Source organism: Drosophila miranda, chromosome 4 (assembly GCF_003369915.1).
Source record: "Drosophila miranda strain MSH22 chromosome 4, D.miranda_PacBio2.1, whole genome shotgun sequence".
NCBI classification, from domain to species: Eukaryota; Metazoa; Arthropoda; class Insecta; order Diptera; family Drosophilidae; genus Drosophila; species Drosophila miranda.
In genome coordinates this window covers 19,183,184-19,198,999 of record NC_046677.1, presented here as the reverse complement: position 1 = coordinate 19,198,999, position 15,816 = coordinate 19,183,184, and the positions used below count along the sequence as shown (strand labels likewise).

The window sequence follows — 15,816 nt, the reverse complement described above, 5'->3', positions numbered from 1 at the left end:
TATATTATATATAATAAAAAAGCTTAGTTTTTTCAACAGTAAAATATTTTTACGAATTAAGCCTAGTCTGAGTGAAAAGCAATCAGGAAAAAAGGATTACAAACGGCGAGGTCCAATACTGGAGACATCCCGGCAATGACCAGTGCCGCATCGTCCGACATGATCCGGAAACCGCAGCACACTCGCAGAGCTCCTAATCGGTGCATTGTATCTAGCCCTTTCCTGTAGGGCTTGGCTCTCGCCGCCTCTGCCCAGATTGGTGCTGCATACATGACTGACTGGAGAAAAAGTCTGCGACCTTATTTGGATCCCCTCGTATTCAGCATCATACGTGAAATTACGCAACCTAAGTCGTCTGTCTTTTGCTGACTGCCTCGAGGTGCTCGCGGAAGGAGAAGCGAGTGGATTGCCTCGGAGCCGGTAGCTACGTCGACTTTCTTGCGGCTGGATGTAAGAACCACGTCCGTCTTTTATTCAGCCAGCTTAGGCCCACGGAATCGGCTATGAACCAAAATTGTAACTTGGAAAACTCGGGAAAGGTAAAAAAAAATTTTCCTTCGGGAGTTTGAATTGTGGTGGTATAGGTTAATTAATTGTGCGTCGTTTAAGGTATCGTTTGTAAAAATCGATGGATAAACGGTTAAGCTGCAGTCTTTTGTCCAAACCTCTAAGTGACGCATTTCACAGTTCAACTTTGAGTTTGGGCAGGAAAAGGTTCATCGCTCATCATTTGGTTTTGCAATTTCTCTTTATAGATAATGCATAGCTTGCAGGAGCTCACCACCCCCTTCATAAGCCTCCGAACTTTTGACATGCAATACTTGGAACGAATAAGGCACACCATTAATTGGTTGCCACCATTAACCGGAAAACACCGGTGTGTGAATTGAGCGAGAAGGCGAGACAGCCGATAACTAAGTTGATCATAATTTGATCAGGTCGTTTCAGGTTCGGAAAAAACTTGAACTTTGCACTGGATATAACTTTACTTAGGAAGTGATACTCCTTAGCGTATTCTTTGCGCCGAGTCTCTTGGATGAGATATTTTTAAGCCTCGGTAATTTCTCCGGCAGCGCCTGGTGAAGCGAAGGACATACGCACGAACTCGCAGAGCTTTTTCTCTTCGGATGGCTTCGGTGTGAAATGTACCTTTACAGCACGTTGCCCTAGGGTCATAATGGGAGATTCCTCAAGTTGTGTTGGCCATTGATCTCGGGGGCTTTTGTTACCAATTTGGTCCATGCCACCAGGGAAGGTTACTAACTAGTGCCTGTAAAGATACGCCTCTACTGGCAAAGTGCGTGGGGTTCTGTTCGGACAGAACTTGAGACCATTTCTCGGTCTTCCTCAACCCGACGAGGACCATGGTGGAATCTGTCCAGTAACAGCAGTTCGTGCTTGCCGCCGGCCTATTTGGCAGGACAGCCATCGCCATTTCGGACCGCATAGCTCTAAGCATGGGAGCTATTCGGTCTTCACAGGTACGACGCGTTATATCGCTGTAAGAAGTTGCACCTCAATGAGATGGTAAATCTTAACGCGCATGTAGATTGCGGTACCTTACGCCTCTTCAGATGCATAGCAGAAACCGTGATGCTCGACCTTTACCGATGGCTGGGAGCCGATTCACGGATATGGTTGATAATGGCATTGCTGTTTAGGAAACTTTGGAAGCGCTGACACATCTCACTGGGGAAATCTACGTCCCATCCAAAGCCTTGCAACCAGATTTCTGGTATGAAAATCTTAAAACGAGCAATGAATGGGTCCAAACAACTTACCGGATCGAAAAATTTTGCTATCTGAGGAATATTTGCTCGCTGGCTGAAGTCCCTTTTAAGCGAATCCCGAGGGTCTTGACCATGCTCTCTTCATCCATTCTGAATTCCGGCCGAAATAGTGGTTTGAAGTTCACTCCCTCTGCGGAAAACCTGCAGGACTAAGTGCAGAACTTAGTTTTATTCTGGAGACTGTCTACGATAAGGCATTTAATCGTGTGCACTCAGTCCTTAAAACCTTAATCCAAATTCGACTCAAAGCTAATATTTACGGAGCACTGTCTAAATTCAAGAAAATTCTAAATACACAAAAATGTACATATAAGCACATTAGTAAATACTACCAGGTACATAATGATCTCCAAATAAATTCCTGCCCAGAACTGGGAAGCATTAGGGCCTCCCTATTTGGATCTCAACCCCCTACCACTTTTGTGCCACATCGATTTGCAGGTGATGGCTTGCTGCCATAGCCTGCTTGCGTTTTTCCCGAAAACTTTGTGCATAAGAAGCCTGCACGTGGCCATAAGCATCGTTCGTCGGCGGCATCATTCGTATCGAAATCTCTGTCCTAGGATCCAAAAAGATCTATTAAGAGACCTGCGGCAGTCGTTTTCGGTTACAGAGTTCGACGATGTTGAACCTAGAGTTGTGATCGCCGCCTGACCACCCGCTCTTTCCTCCTCATTCAACACACGCACGAGCGCCTCATACTATGGTATAAAATAGTTCTGGGTTCTGGAAATTTTATTTTGGCGGGAGCTGCGCAGTAGCTATGCGGGAATACATGGGACTTTCCCCATGTATGTACATATACAGGTTCTTTCAGTAAATAAAATGATAACAAATATTTTATCTTTTAGTAATAAATCTTATATTTAAACTTTTATTTCTAAAAACTTGTTTGCATACACCGGTTCTCCTGCTTTTGTATGAAATTATTTTCTATTTTTGTTATTCTGGGCAAGTAGTCTGTTCCCTTGTCCTGAAGCGCCTACTCGCAGAGCGTTATTTCCAGAACCTCCACTTAATTGCCCGCTGCGATTTCCAAAATTATTTCGGTTGCCGCTACGCGCTGTGCGTTGATTTGCTGAGTTTGCAACACGATTTTTGTTAAGCTCTGTTCTATTGCGCGATTTGGATTGTGCATCTTCTTTAACCATATCGATTACCTCATCAGGTATACGCAAATATTTAATGGTACTTCCGCGAATATAACATTCCGGCATACGCCAAAAACGGTCGCCATCCTGAAAGAAAAGCAAAAAATATTAACAAACGACCTCTAGATGGTGGAATGGTGAAATAAAGACTAGATTCGTGGACAGCAGCGGAGATATCAAAGTGAATTGTTGAACACAGCTCCTCTTGCACACAGTGGTTCAAAAAATGGCGTCAACAATTATTATCAAAGATCGCAAAGAATAGTTGAGTATAAAAAAAGCAAGGTCGAACAAAGTAATCAGTCAGGATTAAAGAAAAAATATTTGTTCAAGAGGTATCCTGGAACAGTTTAAGCCTTTACTACAGATTTCTGCAATTAAATTGTTTTTCGTAGTCTAGAAATGAAGAGTAGTCAGTAGCTCAACAAGCATCCATCCCGTTAATGTCGAGGCAGAGCGGCGAAGCAAAAAAGCGAAGGCTAAAACCCAACAAAGCGGTATTTCGATAGCTTAAAAATAGGTCTACACCCAAGGCAAAGAACACCACTGTTTTACTAGAAGGCTCCAACCCCTTCCGAACAGAAGAATAAGTTGGAACAGACTGGTCGGCCATCTCCCAGGTGGAGTAATAAGTAAATGCCTAGATAATTGATATATGGCAGTCGTCTTCATCTGAAAGACGGCCGGATAAATCTCATTTATGCATTACAGACCCATCAGCAAATCCACGTTTTGGATTAAATCTATGAAATGAGTACTGGATTTATTAACAAGAAAATTAACAAGAAACAACTGCTTAACACGCTCTAGAGTAGATCAAATCAGACCGCACAACACGAATTCTGTGGGCATATTTTAGAAGCCAGTCAGCATAAGGAATCGTAGCTGCCCACCTTGATCAAAAGTGAGGGAATCTTCAACAACGTGCAAATCGATTCGATCACGGCCGCACTGCACTGCCCAGTTGACAACTGATTTTTTTCTCATACTGAACATAGCCATATCTCTGAATGAGAAAAGAGAAAGTGCCGAATTTTGACTAAATTCCTCCTTGTATAAAAATGAATGTACAAGTTTTTTTAAATATTATTAGGTTTTCCGTAACTTTTGTAGTAAACTGAAACTTTACAACTAAGAGAATTGTTTGTTTACCTTTGAAGTGCAAATTACGTCACGTAGATTGATATTCATCCAAGAGTCACAGCTCACCAAGTGTCCATTATAAGTCTCTCCATTTTTCAGTTCAACCAACTATGTATATGTATATAAAAAGAGATGATTAGAATGAGGCAATAAATGTACAACTTGCGCATCCTTGCGCAGACTGAGACCGTCATGTTTCTTACCATAGGATGGCTCTGCGCGGTTTTCAAAAGTGACAGCGGCAACTAAAACATATAAATACTGTTAAATGGAATTACATTACACTTATTTCTTTACAATTACCATATTTTTGAAGCAGAAATGATACCGACTAGTAAAACTGGAGAACCATCGATGCCAACATCGATTGCACCGGTGCTTGACTCATCGATGGTTTTTCTTATATCGTTTTCCCAAACAGCACCAAACAGGAACGGTGGAATTTTTTGAAAGATGTGAAACATCGATTCCCCTTGGCACCATTTCCCATCTACCAACCGTAAAAAAATCTGCTGATGACTAAATAACGAGACTCCTTGGAATCCCTTAAAAATTTCAGCATCTCTGTTTGGAAGTTGGTTTAGTGGTGGTTTCACATAGATGCGTTGATGGGCCTAAAATGTGCTGTGTATTCTAAAGTATCAAGGTATACTAATATTTCCATTAGACGAACCTTCATATTTTTGCCTACACTATGACCCTAACCTTTACCTATGACGCATACACAGTATATCACCTGCCTGAGTATGACCATTCCTTAGAAGGAACATTCCTTCTCGTTCGTTTCTAAAAATAGCAAACTGTTCTGTTATTTATTAAGGTATAATCGATTGTGTTTCACACATCAATGGTTTAACATTTCGATAAACGTTTTCTGCAAGTAAACAATTATATTGAGGAGGTTTTATACTTTTAATATAATGGCTGCCGAGATTAAACCAGCTCAGCGGAGCTGTAACGATCGTTTTAACACGTCAAAGAAACCGGAGTTGCTTAGTAAACTGGATGGTAGCGCGGATGATGTTAATGCTGCAATTTTAATACCAGGAGAAAATGGAGTGATAAGCGTCTCAGATGACAAGTGCGAATATCCGATATATAATATCAAAGAAAAATTAGTTTTTATTCATGATTACTTATTTTTCAGAACTATTCGTGTATGGCTCAAACGAGATTCTGGGCAGTATTGGCCAAGTATTTGCCAATATATGCCTTCTGGATGCACGGCCGTAGAGTATTTCCAAGAATTCCGTCAGTTGTTCGTCGGTCAAGAAAATGGAACAGTGACTCAATACATGCTCTCTGAAGACTGCAACCGTTTATCTTTTATACGGGATTATCTGTCGCATCAGGCTCGAGTCGTCGCTGTTGTATTTACCCAAACTCACAATTGGATTTTATCTGCCGGAAAGGATAAGCAGTTCGCCTACCATTGTACTAAAAGTGGTAAACGAGTGGGCGGATATAATTTTGAGACACCATGTACTGCACTTCAGTAAGTATAAAGCTGGTTTTTGAATGATGCAGTGGCTCTACGTGCATCATATGTATATGTCTGTGAGTCTGCACGCTTTTTGTACACGCTGCATCATTTTCAGAACAGAATTCAGTTGTGTTTTCTCACAAGTAATGACTCATGGTTATGATATGTGCAGCATAGGCATTTAGAACGTAAACATTGGCATGTATGCATGTGTGAGATGAGATTGTTTCTACACACGCCCACATGCTGCAAGGCAGAGCCACTGCATCGTTTCAAAGCAGATTAATTCTAATCAAATTATATGTTCTTAATATATATTTAAGAACATTTAAAGCTATAAGCTTTTTATTAATATTAATACCTAAGATGACGAACTTAAGTATTAGCACGGCTAAAAGTTTGCTGTTGATTTACTTTAAAAAGGTCTTAAATAGTCGAACAAAGGTTAATATTGGCACACTTAGCTTTTAGTGAGCTATATAATTATAGTAATTTGTCGATTTTCCAGTGGCTTTTTATTTAATCACGATGGTACAATGTCCAATGCATTCCAATGGTCGCAAAATCATTCAAATTTAGATTGGACAAATAAATTTTTCAGTCGCTACGCTACGCCCCCGTAAAAAGTAAAAATATTCTTGACCAGCATCAATAGCCTAGTCGATAAAGCCATGTGTCCGTCCCAAATTTTGTATCCAGTCTGCTGTGATATTGTATATTTTTGTTTTTTTTTTTTTAGAGGTTGTGCGTCTTTTTTTATTTATTTTTTACTACTACTATTATTAGGGAACAATTTAAAGCTTTCTTTTTTTTTATTAAACAAACATTTAAAAATAAAAAACAAAATTTAAAAGAAAAATGTTTATTTAAAAAAAAATCTATGATTTACATTAGACGTATTTACACGTATGAAAAAACACGAAGAAGATATCTTTTTTACTTTCAACGATATTACTAGAGCATTCCGAAACGGATCCCCTGTGATCGCTTGGCGCTTTCGTTGTTAAACTGCGGGAAGCTGCGTTTGAGATTGATTCGACAGTTGAAAGGGAAGTGACCGCATCGCGTGCATTTATGAAATGAACAGTAAACGGCTTCTTTTCTTTGAGTTCTACAACTTTTCAACTTAAGTATATGGCAATGTACTCTATCCAATAGGACTTAAAAGAACTTCTATAATGTCTGCATGATTTCTTTCAAATTGAAACTTTCTCAGCTCGTCGGCAATCGATAGAGAAAGTTTGTACTTTTTGCTGCTTAAATTCCCTTATTGTGATCAGAAAAAGTGCATAAATTAGTAAATAAGTAAAATTTTTGTCAATCTTTAGTAATTAAATTACTTAAATATTTTTTTAGGTTTGATGCACTGGCAAAATATGCTTTTATTGGCGACCATGCTGGTCAAATAACAATGCTTCGATGCGATGTGCAAGGGGTACAACTTATCACTACATTTAAAGGTCATACTGGTAAGTAACTGTCAATTAAAACAAACTCATACATATATTATACAGAGCTCAATTTAAACCCTCCCTTTTAGCCGAAATTCGATGTTTGAGGTGGGTAGAAGGTCCACAGCTACTCTTTAGCGGTGCATGCGACCAGTCAGTCATAGTTTGGGATGTCGGTGGAAAACGAGGCACCATATACGAATTGCAAGGACATAGGTACAAGTAGCTTAATTTTTTTAATGTGATACATATACATATAACTTTTACCAATTTTTTTAGTAACAAAGTTTCGGCTCTTGCTTATGCTAATCAAACTCAACAGTTAATAAGCTGTGGGGAAGATTCAGTAGTAGTTTTTTGGGAAATGAATGCAATGCGAAAAGAAGTTCCAGGATGGGTCGATTCAAACAACTGTCAGCTATGTTCACGGCCTTTTTTTTGGAATTTCCGCTCAATGATGGACCAAAAACAACTAGGTATACGTATATCTAAGCGTTTTCAAATAATTTTTTATTAAAAAAACGTTTTTATCTAACCGAAAGGAATTCGACAGCATCATTGCCGACATTGCGGTAAAGCTGTATGCGATAATTGCTCGACAAATCGTATTAATATACCAATAATGGGCTTTGAGTTTGATGTGCGGTGCTGTGATCCTTGTTACAAACAACTTCAAACCGTAGATCGACCTTCCTTGGCTTCATTTAACGATGTAAAACACTCAATCGTTCATATGGATCTTGATGAGGACCGGAAACTTCTTTTAACGGTTGGCCAAGATAGACTAATAAAAGTATGGGATCTTTCCAATATTTGGGCATAATATATGCATATATAATAAATAATATAAATTGTATGTAATGCTGAAATGTAAATTGACCAAAAGTATAATAATTACCAAGGATTCAAACCATAATCCACATCGTAAAAGTTTATCGCTATTAGCCAATTACAATTGATAAGCGTTCAATTATGTTGGCTGTTAGTACAAGTGTATTGTTTCATTGTTAAAAAAATAATGGCCTGCGTAACGTAGTTAAGCGAAATTGGGGTTAACCCGGCCTTATGGAATAAGCGGGATTATTAAAAATATATAATAACATATAGAGTGACTTATAAAACTCTACACGTGCTAAATTTCACTTGGGACGGCTTTTGACGACTTTAAAAAGAGTTGGAAATGAAATACCTGTGTATTAGGGCCATAGTTGTATAATAGCAATCAAATGTGGTAATTACGGGAGTCTCGTCAAGATAAGTTTTCTTTTTAGTGTTACAACCACTCTATAGAGCATGATTGGTCGTATGATGGCGGTGTAAAGCCACCAAGCTATATACGGAAATATATAGAATGCTATTGCAACATTATCCACATACGCCACCACGCGGCAAGATCGATATGATTGGTGGGTTTTCCCTTCCGCTAGGCATGCTGGGAATCAGATAGCAGACTGGGAGGAATGATTGCTATGAGGTGCAGCCCCAAAAGCCGTTCCGTCGTGTTCAAAGGGAAGGAAAGGACGACCATTTGGGATGGTGTCGAACGGTATTTAACTGTAAAACGCGGCTCAAGAAGGTTTGGTCAAACGGCTTCATCTGAGTCGTTTATCTATAGACTTTTTACAAATGGTACCTTGAACGACGCATAATTAATGTACCTATACATAATACAAAGAGAGTTTAAGCTATAAATTATTTTGTACTTTTCCTGAGTTTCTAAAATATAGAATGTTATTGCACCATTATCCACATACGCCACCACGCGAAAAGATCGATATGATTGGTGGGTCTTCCCTTCCGCTAGGCATGCTGGGAATCAGATAGTAGACTGGGAGGAATGATTGCTATGAGGTGCAGCCCCAAAAGCCGTTAAGTCGTGTTCAAAGGGAAGGACGACCATTTGGGAAGGTGTCGAACGGTAGTTATCGATAAAATGCGGTTCAAGAAGGTTTGGTCAAACGGCTTCATCTTAGTCGTTTATCTATAGATTTTTACAAATGGGACCTTGAACGACGCATAATTAATGTACCTATACAAAATACAAAGAGTATTTGTACTTTTCCTGAGTTTCTAAAATATAGAATGCTATTGCACCATTATCCACATACGCCACCACGCGGCAAGATCGATATGATTGGTGGGTCTTCCCATCCGCTAGGCATGCTGGGAATCAGATAGTAGACTGGAAGGAATGATTGCTATGAGGTGCAGCCCCAAAAGCCGTTCCGTCGTGTTCAAAGGGAAGGGAAGGACGACCATTTGGGAAGGTGTCGAACGGTATTTACCTGTAAAATGCGGTTCAAGAAGGTTTGGTCAAACGGCTTCATCTGAGTCGTTTATCTATAGACTTTTTACAAATGGTACCTTGAACGACGCATAATTAATGTACCTATACATTATACAAAGAGAGTTTAAGCTATAAATTATTTTGTACTTTTCCTGAGTTTCTAAAATATAGAATGTTATTGCACCATTATCCACATAAGCCACCACGCGGAAAGATCGATATGATTGGTGGGTCTTCCCATCCGCTAGGCATGCTGGGAATCAGATAGTAGACTGGGAGGAATGATTGCTATGAGGTGCAGCCCCAAAAGCCGTTCCGTCGTGTTCAAAGGGAAGGGAAGGACGACCATTTGGGAAGGTGTCAAACGGTATTTACCTGTAAAATGCGGTTCAAGAAGGTTTGGTCAAACGGCTTCATCTGAGTCGTTTATCTATAGACTTTTTTCAAATGGTACCTTGAACGACGCATAATTAATGTACCTATACATTATACAAAGAGAGTTTAAGCTATAAATTATTTTGTACTTTTCCTGAGTTTCTAAAATATAGAATGTTATTGCACCATTATCAGCATACGCCACCACGCGGAAAGATCGATATGATTGGTGGGTCTTCCCTTCCGCTAGGCATGCTGGGAATCAGATAGTAGACTGGGAGGAATGATTGCTATGAGGTGCAGCCCCAAAAGCCGTTCCGTCGTGTTCAAAGGGAAGGGAAGGACGACCATTTGGGATGGTGTCGAACGGTATTTAACTGTAAAACGCGGCTCAAGAAGGTTTGGTCAAACGGCTTCATCTGAGTCTTTTATCTATAGATTTTTACAAATGGTACCTTGAACGACGCATAATTAATGTACCTATACAAAATACAAAGAGTGTTAAAGCAATAAAATTGTTTGTACTTTGCCTGAGTTTCTAAAATATAGAATGCTATTCCACCATTACCCACATACGCCACCACGCGGCAAGATCGATATGATTGGTGGGTCTTCCCATCCGCTAGGCATGCTGGGAATCAGATAGTAGACTGGGAGAAATGATTGCTATGAGGTGCAGCCTCAAAAGCAGTTCCGTCGTGTTCAATGGGAAGGGAAGGACGACAATTTGGGATGGTGTCGAACGGTTTTTAACTGTAAAACGCGGCTCAAGAAGGTTTGGTCAAACGGCTTCATCTGAGTCGTTTATCTATAGATTTTTACAAATGGTACCTTGAACGACGCATAATTAATGTACCTATAGAATATAGAAAGAGAGTTTAAGCTATAAATTATTTTGTACTTTTCCTGAGTTTCTAAAATTTAGAATGCTATTCCACCATTACCCACATACGCCACCACGCGGCAAGATCGATATGATTGGTGGGTCTTCTCTTCCGCTAGGCATGCTGGGAATCAGATAGTAGACTGGGAGGAATGATTGCTATGAGGTGCAGCCCCAAAAGCCGTTCCGTCGTGTTCAAAGGGAAGGGAAGGACGACCATTTGGGAAGGTATCGAACGGTATTTAACTGTAAAATGCGGCTCAAGACGGTTTGGTCAAACGGCTTCATCTGAGTCGTTTATCTATAGATTTTTACAAATGGTACCTTGAACGACGCATAATTAATGTACCTATACAATATAGAAAGAGAGTTTAAGCTATAAAATATTTTGTACTTTTCCTGAGTTTCTAAAATATAGAATGCTATTGCACCATTATCCACATACGCCACCACGCGGCAAGATCGATATGATTGGTGGGTCTTCCCTTCCGCTAGGCATGCTGGGAATCAGATAGTAGACTGGGAGGAATGATTGCTATGAGGTGCAGCATCAAAAGCAGTTCCATCGTGTTCAAAGGGAAGGAAAGTACGACCATTTGGGATGGTGTCGAACGGTATTTAACTGTAAAACGCGGCTCAAGAAGGTTTGGTCAAACGGCTTCATCTGAGTCGTTTATCTATAGATTTTTACAAATGGTACCTTGAACGACGCATAATTAATGTACCTATACAAAATACAAAGTGTGTTAAAGCAATAAAATTGTTTGTACTTTGCCTGAGTTTCTAAAATATAGAATGTTATTGCACCATTTTCCACATACGCCACCACGCGGCAAGATCGATATGATTGGTGGGTCTTCCCATCCGCTAGGCATGCTGGGAATCAGATAGTAGACTGGGAGAAATGATTGCTATGAGGTGCAGCCTCAAAAGCAGTTCCGTCGTGTTCAATGGGAAGGGAAGGACGACAATTTGGGATGGTGTCGAACGGTTTTTAACTGTAAAACGCGGCTCAAGAAGGTTTGGTCAAACGGCTTCATCTGAGTCGTTTATCTATAGATTTTTACAAATGGTACCTTGAACGACGCATAATTAATGTACCTATAGAATATAGAAAGAGAGTTTAAGCTATAAATTATTTTGTACTTTTCCTGAGTTTCTAAAATTTAGAATGCTATTCCACCATTATCCACATACGCCACCACGCGGCAAGATCGATATGATTGGTGGGTCTTCTCTTCCGCTAGGCATGCTGGGAATCAGATAGTAGACTGGGAGGAATGATTGCTATGAGGTGCAGCATCAAAAGCAGTTCCGTCGTGTTCAAAGGGAAGGAAAGTACGACCATTTGGGATGGTGTCGAACGGTATTTAACTGTAAAACGCGGCTCAAGAAGGTTTTGTCAAACGGCTTCATCTGAGTCGTTTATCTATAGATTTTTACAAATGGTACCTTGAACGACGCATAATTAATGTACCTATACAATATACAAAGAGAGTTTAAGCTATAAATTATTTTGTACTTTTCCTGAGTTTCTAAAATTTAGAATGCTATTCCACCATTATCCACATACGCCACCACGCGGCAAGATCGATATGATTGGTGGGTCTTCCCATCTGCTAGGCATGCTGGGAATCAGATAGTAGACTGGGAGGAATGATTGCTATGAGGTGCAGCATCAAAAGCAGTTCCGTCGTGTTCAAAGAGAAGGAAAGTACGACCATTTGGGATGGTGTCGAACGGTATTTAACTGTAAAACGCGGCTCAAGAAGGTTTGGTCAAACGGCTTCATCTGAGTCTTTTATCTATAGATTTTTACAAATGGTACCTTGAACGACGCATAATTAATGTACCTATACAATATAGAAAGAGAGTTTAAGCTATAAATTATTTTGTACTTTTCCTGAGTTTCTAAAATTTAGAATGCTATTGCACCATTATCCACATACGCCACCACGCGGCAAGATCGATATGATTGGTGGGTCTTCTCTTCCGCTAGGCATGCTGGGAATCAGATAGTAGACTGGGAGGAATGATTGCTATGAGGTGCAGCATCAAAAGCAGTTCCGTCGTGTTCAAGGGGAAGGAAAGTACGACCATTTGGGATGGTGTCGAACGGTATTTAACTGTAAAACGCGGCTCAAGAAGGTTTGGTCAAACGGCTTCATCTGAGTCGTTTATCTATAGATTTTTACAAATGGTAGCTATAACGACGCATAATTAATGTACCTATACAATATACAAAGAGAGTTTAAGCTATAAATTATTTTGTACTTTTCCTGAGTTTCTAAAATTTAGAATGCTATTCCACCATTATCCACATACGCCACCACGCGGCAAGATCGATATGATTGGTGGGTCTTCTCTTCCGCTAGGCATGCTGGGAATCAGATAGTAGACTGGGAGGAATGATTGCTATGAGGTGCAGCATCAAAAGCAGTTCCGTCGTGTTCAAAGGGAAGGAAAGTACGACCATTTGGGATGGTGTCGAACGGTATTTAACTGTAAAACGCGGCTCAAGAAGGTTTGGTCAAACGGCTTCATCTGAGTCGTTTATCTATAGATTTTTACAAATGGTACCTTGAACGACGCATAATTAATGTACCTATACAATATAGAAAGAGAGTTTAAGCTATAAATTATTTTGTACTTTTCCTGAGTTTCTAAAATTTAGAATGCTATTCCACCATTATCCACATACGCCACCACGCGGCAAGATCGATATGATTGGTGGGTCTTCTCTTCCGCTAGGCATGCTGGGAATCAGATAGTAGACTGGGAGGAATGATTGCTATGAGGTGCAGCATCAAAAGCAGTTCCGTCGTGTTCAAAGGGAAGGAAAGTACGACCATTTGGGATGGTGTCGAACGGTATTTAACTGTAAAACGCGGCTCAAGAAGGTTTTGTCAAACGGCTTCATCTGAGTCGTTTATCTATAGATTTTTACAAATGGTACCTTGAACGACGCATAATTAATGTACCTATACAATATACAAAGAGAGTTTAAGCTATAAATTATTTCGTACTTTTCCTGAGTTTCTAAAATTTAGAATGCTATTCCACCATTATCCACATACGCCACCACGCGGCAAGATCGATATGATTGGTGGGTCTTCTCTTCCGCTAGGCATGCTGGGAATCAGATAGTAGACTGGGAGGAATGATTGCTATGAGGTGCAGCATCAAAAGCAGTTCCGTCGTGTTCAAAGGGAAGGAAAGTACGACCATTTGGGATGGTGTCGAACGGTATTTAACTGTAAAACGCGGCTCAAGAAGGTTTGGTCAAACGGCTTCATCTGAGTCGTTTATCTATAGATTTTTACAAATGGTACCTTGAACGACGCATAATTAATGTACCTATACAATATAGAAAGAGAGTTTAAGCTATAAATTATTTTGTACTTTTCCTGAGTTTCTAAAATTTAGAATGCTATTCCACCATTATCCACATACGCCACCACGCGGCAAGATCGATATGATTGGTGGGTCTTCTCTTCCGCTAGGCATGCTGGGAATCAGATAGTAGACTGGGAGGAATGATTGCTATGAGGTGCAGCATCAAAAGCAGTTCCGTCGTGTTCAAAGGGAAGGAAAGTACGACCATTTGGGATGGTGTCGAACGGTATTTAACTGTAAAACGCGGCTCAAGAAGGTTTTGTCAAACGGCTTCATCTGAGTCGTTTATCTATAGATTTTTACAAATGGTACCTTGAACGACGCATAATTAATGTACCTATACAATATACAAAGAGAGTTTAAGCTATAAATTATTTCGTACTTTTCCTGAGTTTCTAAAATTTAGAATGCTATTCCACCATTATCCACATACGCCACCACGCGGCAAGATCGATATGATTGGTGGGTCTTCTCTTCCGCTAGGCATGCTGGGAATCAGATAGTAGACTGGGAGGAATGATTGCTATGAGGTGCAGCATCAAAAGCAGTTCCGTCGTGTTCAAAGGGAAGGAAAGTACGACCATTTGGGATGGTGTCGAACGGTATTTAACTGTAAAACGCGGCTCAAGAAGGTTTTGTCAAACGGCTTCATCTGAGTCGTTTATCTATAGATTTTTACAAATGGTACCTTGAACGACGCATAATTAATGTACCTATACAATATAGAAAGAGAGTTTAAGCTATAAATTATTTTGTACTTTTCCTGAGTTTCTAAAATTTAGAATGCTATTCCACCATTATCCACATACGCCACCACGCGGCAAGATCGATATGATTGGTGGGTCTTCTCTTCCGCTAGGCATGCTGGGAATCAGATAGTAGACTGGGAGGAATGATTGCTATGAGGTGCAGCATCAAAAGCAGTTCCGTCGTGTTCAAAGGGAAGGAAAGTACGACCATTTGGGATGGTGTCGAACGGTATTTAACTGTAAAACGCGGCTCAAGAAGGTTTTGTCAAACGGCTTCATCTGAGTCGTTTATCTATAGATTTTTACAAATGGTACCTTGAACGACGCATAATTAATGTACCTATACAATATAGAAAGAGAGTTTAAGCTATAAATTATTTTGTACTTTTCCTGAGTTTCTAAAATTTATAATGCTATTCCACCATTATCCACATACGCCACCACGCGGCAAGATCGATATGATTGGTGGGTCTTCTCTTCCGCTAGGCATGCTGGGAATCAGATAGTAGACTGGGAGGAATGATTGCTATGAGGTGCAGCCCCAAAAGCCGTTCCGTCGTGTTCAAAGGGAAGGAAAGGACGACCATTTGGGATGGTGTCGAACGGTATTTAACTGTAAAACGCGGCTCAAGAAGGTTTGGTCAAACGGCTTCATCTGAGTCGTTTATCTGTAGATTTTTACAAATGGTACCTTGAACGACGCATAATTAATGTACCTATAGAATATAGAAAGAGAGTTTAAGCTATAAATTATTTTGTACTTTTCCTGAGTTTCTAAAATTTAGAATGCTATTCCACCATTATCCACATACGCCACCACGCGGCAAGATCGATATGATTGGTGGGTCTTCTCTTCCGCTAGGCATGCTGGGAATCAGATAGTAGACTGGGAGGAATGATTGCTATGAGGTGCAGCATCAAAAGCAGTTCCGTCGTGTTCAAAGGGAAGGAAAGTACGACCATTTGGGATGGTGTCGAACGGTATTTAACTGTAAAACGCGGCTCAAGAAGGTTTTGTCAAACGGCTTCATCTGAGTCGTTTATCTATAGATTTTTACAAATGGTACCTTGAACGACGCATAATTAATGTACCTATACAATATACAAA

The 15,816-nt window shown here is 40.1% G+C and overlaps 2 protein-coding genes across 2 annotated transcripts; one reads left to right on the top strand and one right to left on the bottom strand.

Moving 5' to 3' along the window:
- Nucleotides 1-2,628: 2,628 nt before the first annotated feature.
- LOC108164039 (sm-like protein LSM4) lies at nt 2,629-4,489 on the bottom strand. The gene is made up of 4 exons (XM_017299616.2): nt 4,388-4,489; nt 4,288-4,329; nt 4,094-4,192; nt 2,629-3,028 (listed from the first exon to the last, which is right to left on the bottom strand). The coding sequence occupies exons 1-4, from the start codon at nt 4,388-4,390 to the stop codon at nt 2,717-2,719; spliced, it is 456 nt and encodes a 151-aa protein (XP_017155105.1). The 5' UTR covers nt 4,391-4,489; the 3' UTR covers nt 2,629-2,716.
- A 442-nt stretch (nt 4,490-4,931) lies between these two features.
- On the top strand, nt 4,932-7,988 carry LOC108163736 (WD repeat and FYVE domain-containing protein 2). The gene is made up of 6 exons (XM_017299195.2): nt 4,932-5,165; nt 5,232-5,579; nt 6,924-7,036; nt 7,108-7,234; nt 7,298-7,494; nt 7,561-7,988. Exons 1-6 carry the CDS (start codon nt 5,005-5,007, stop codon nt 7,839-7,841), a joined length of 1,227 nt encoding a protein of 408 aa, XP_017154684.1. The 5' UTR covers nt 4,932-5,004; the 3' UTR covers nt 7,842-7,988.
- Nucleotides 7,989-15,816: the final 7,828 nt, after the last annotated feature.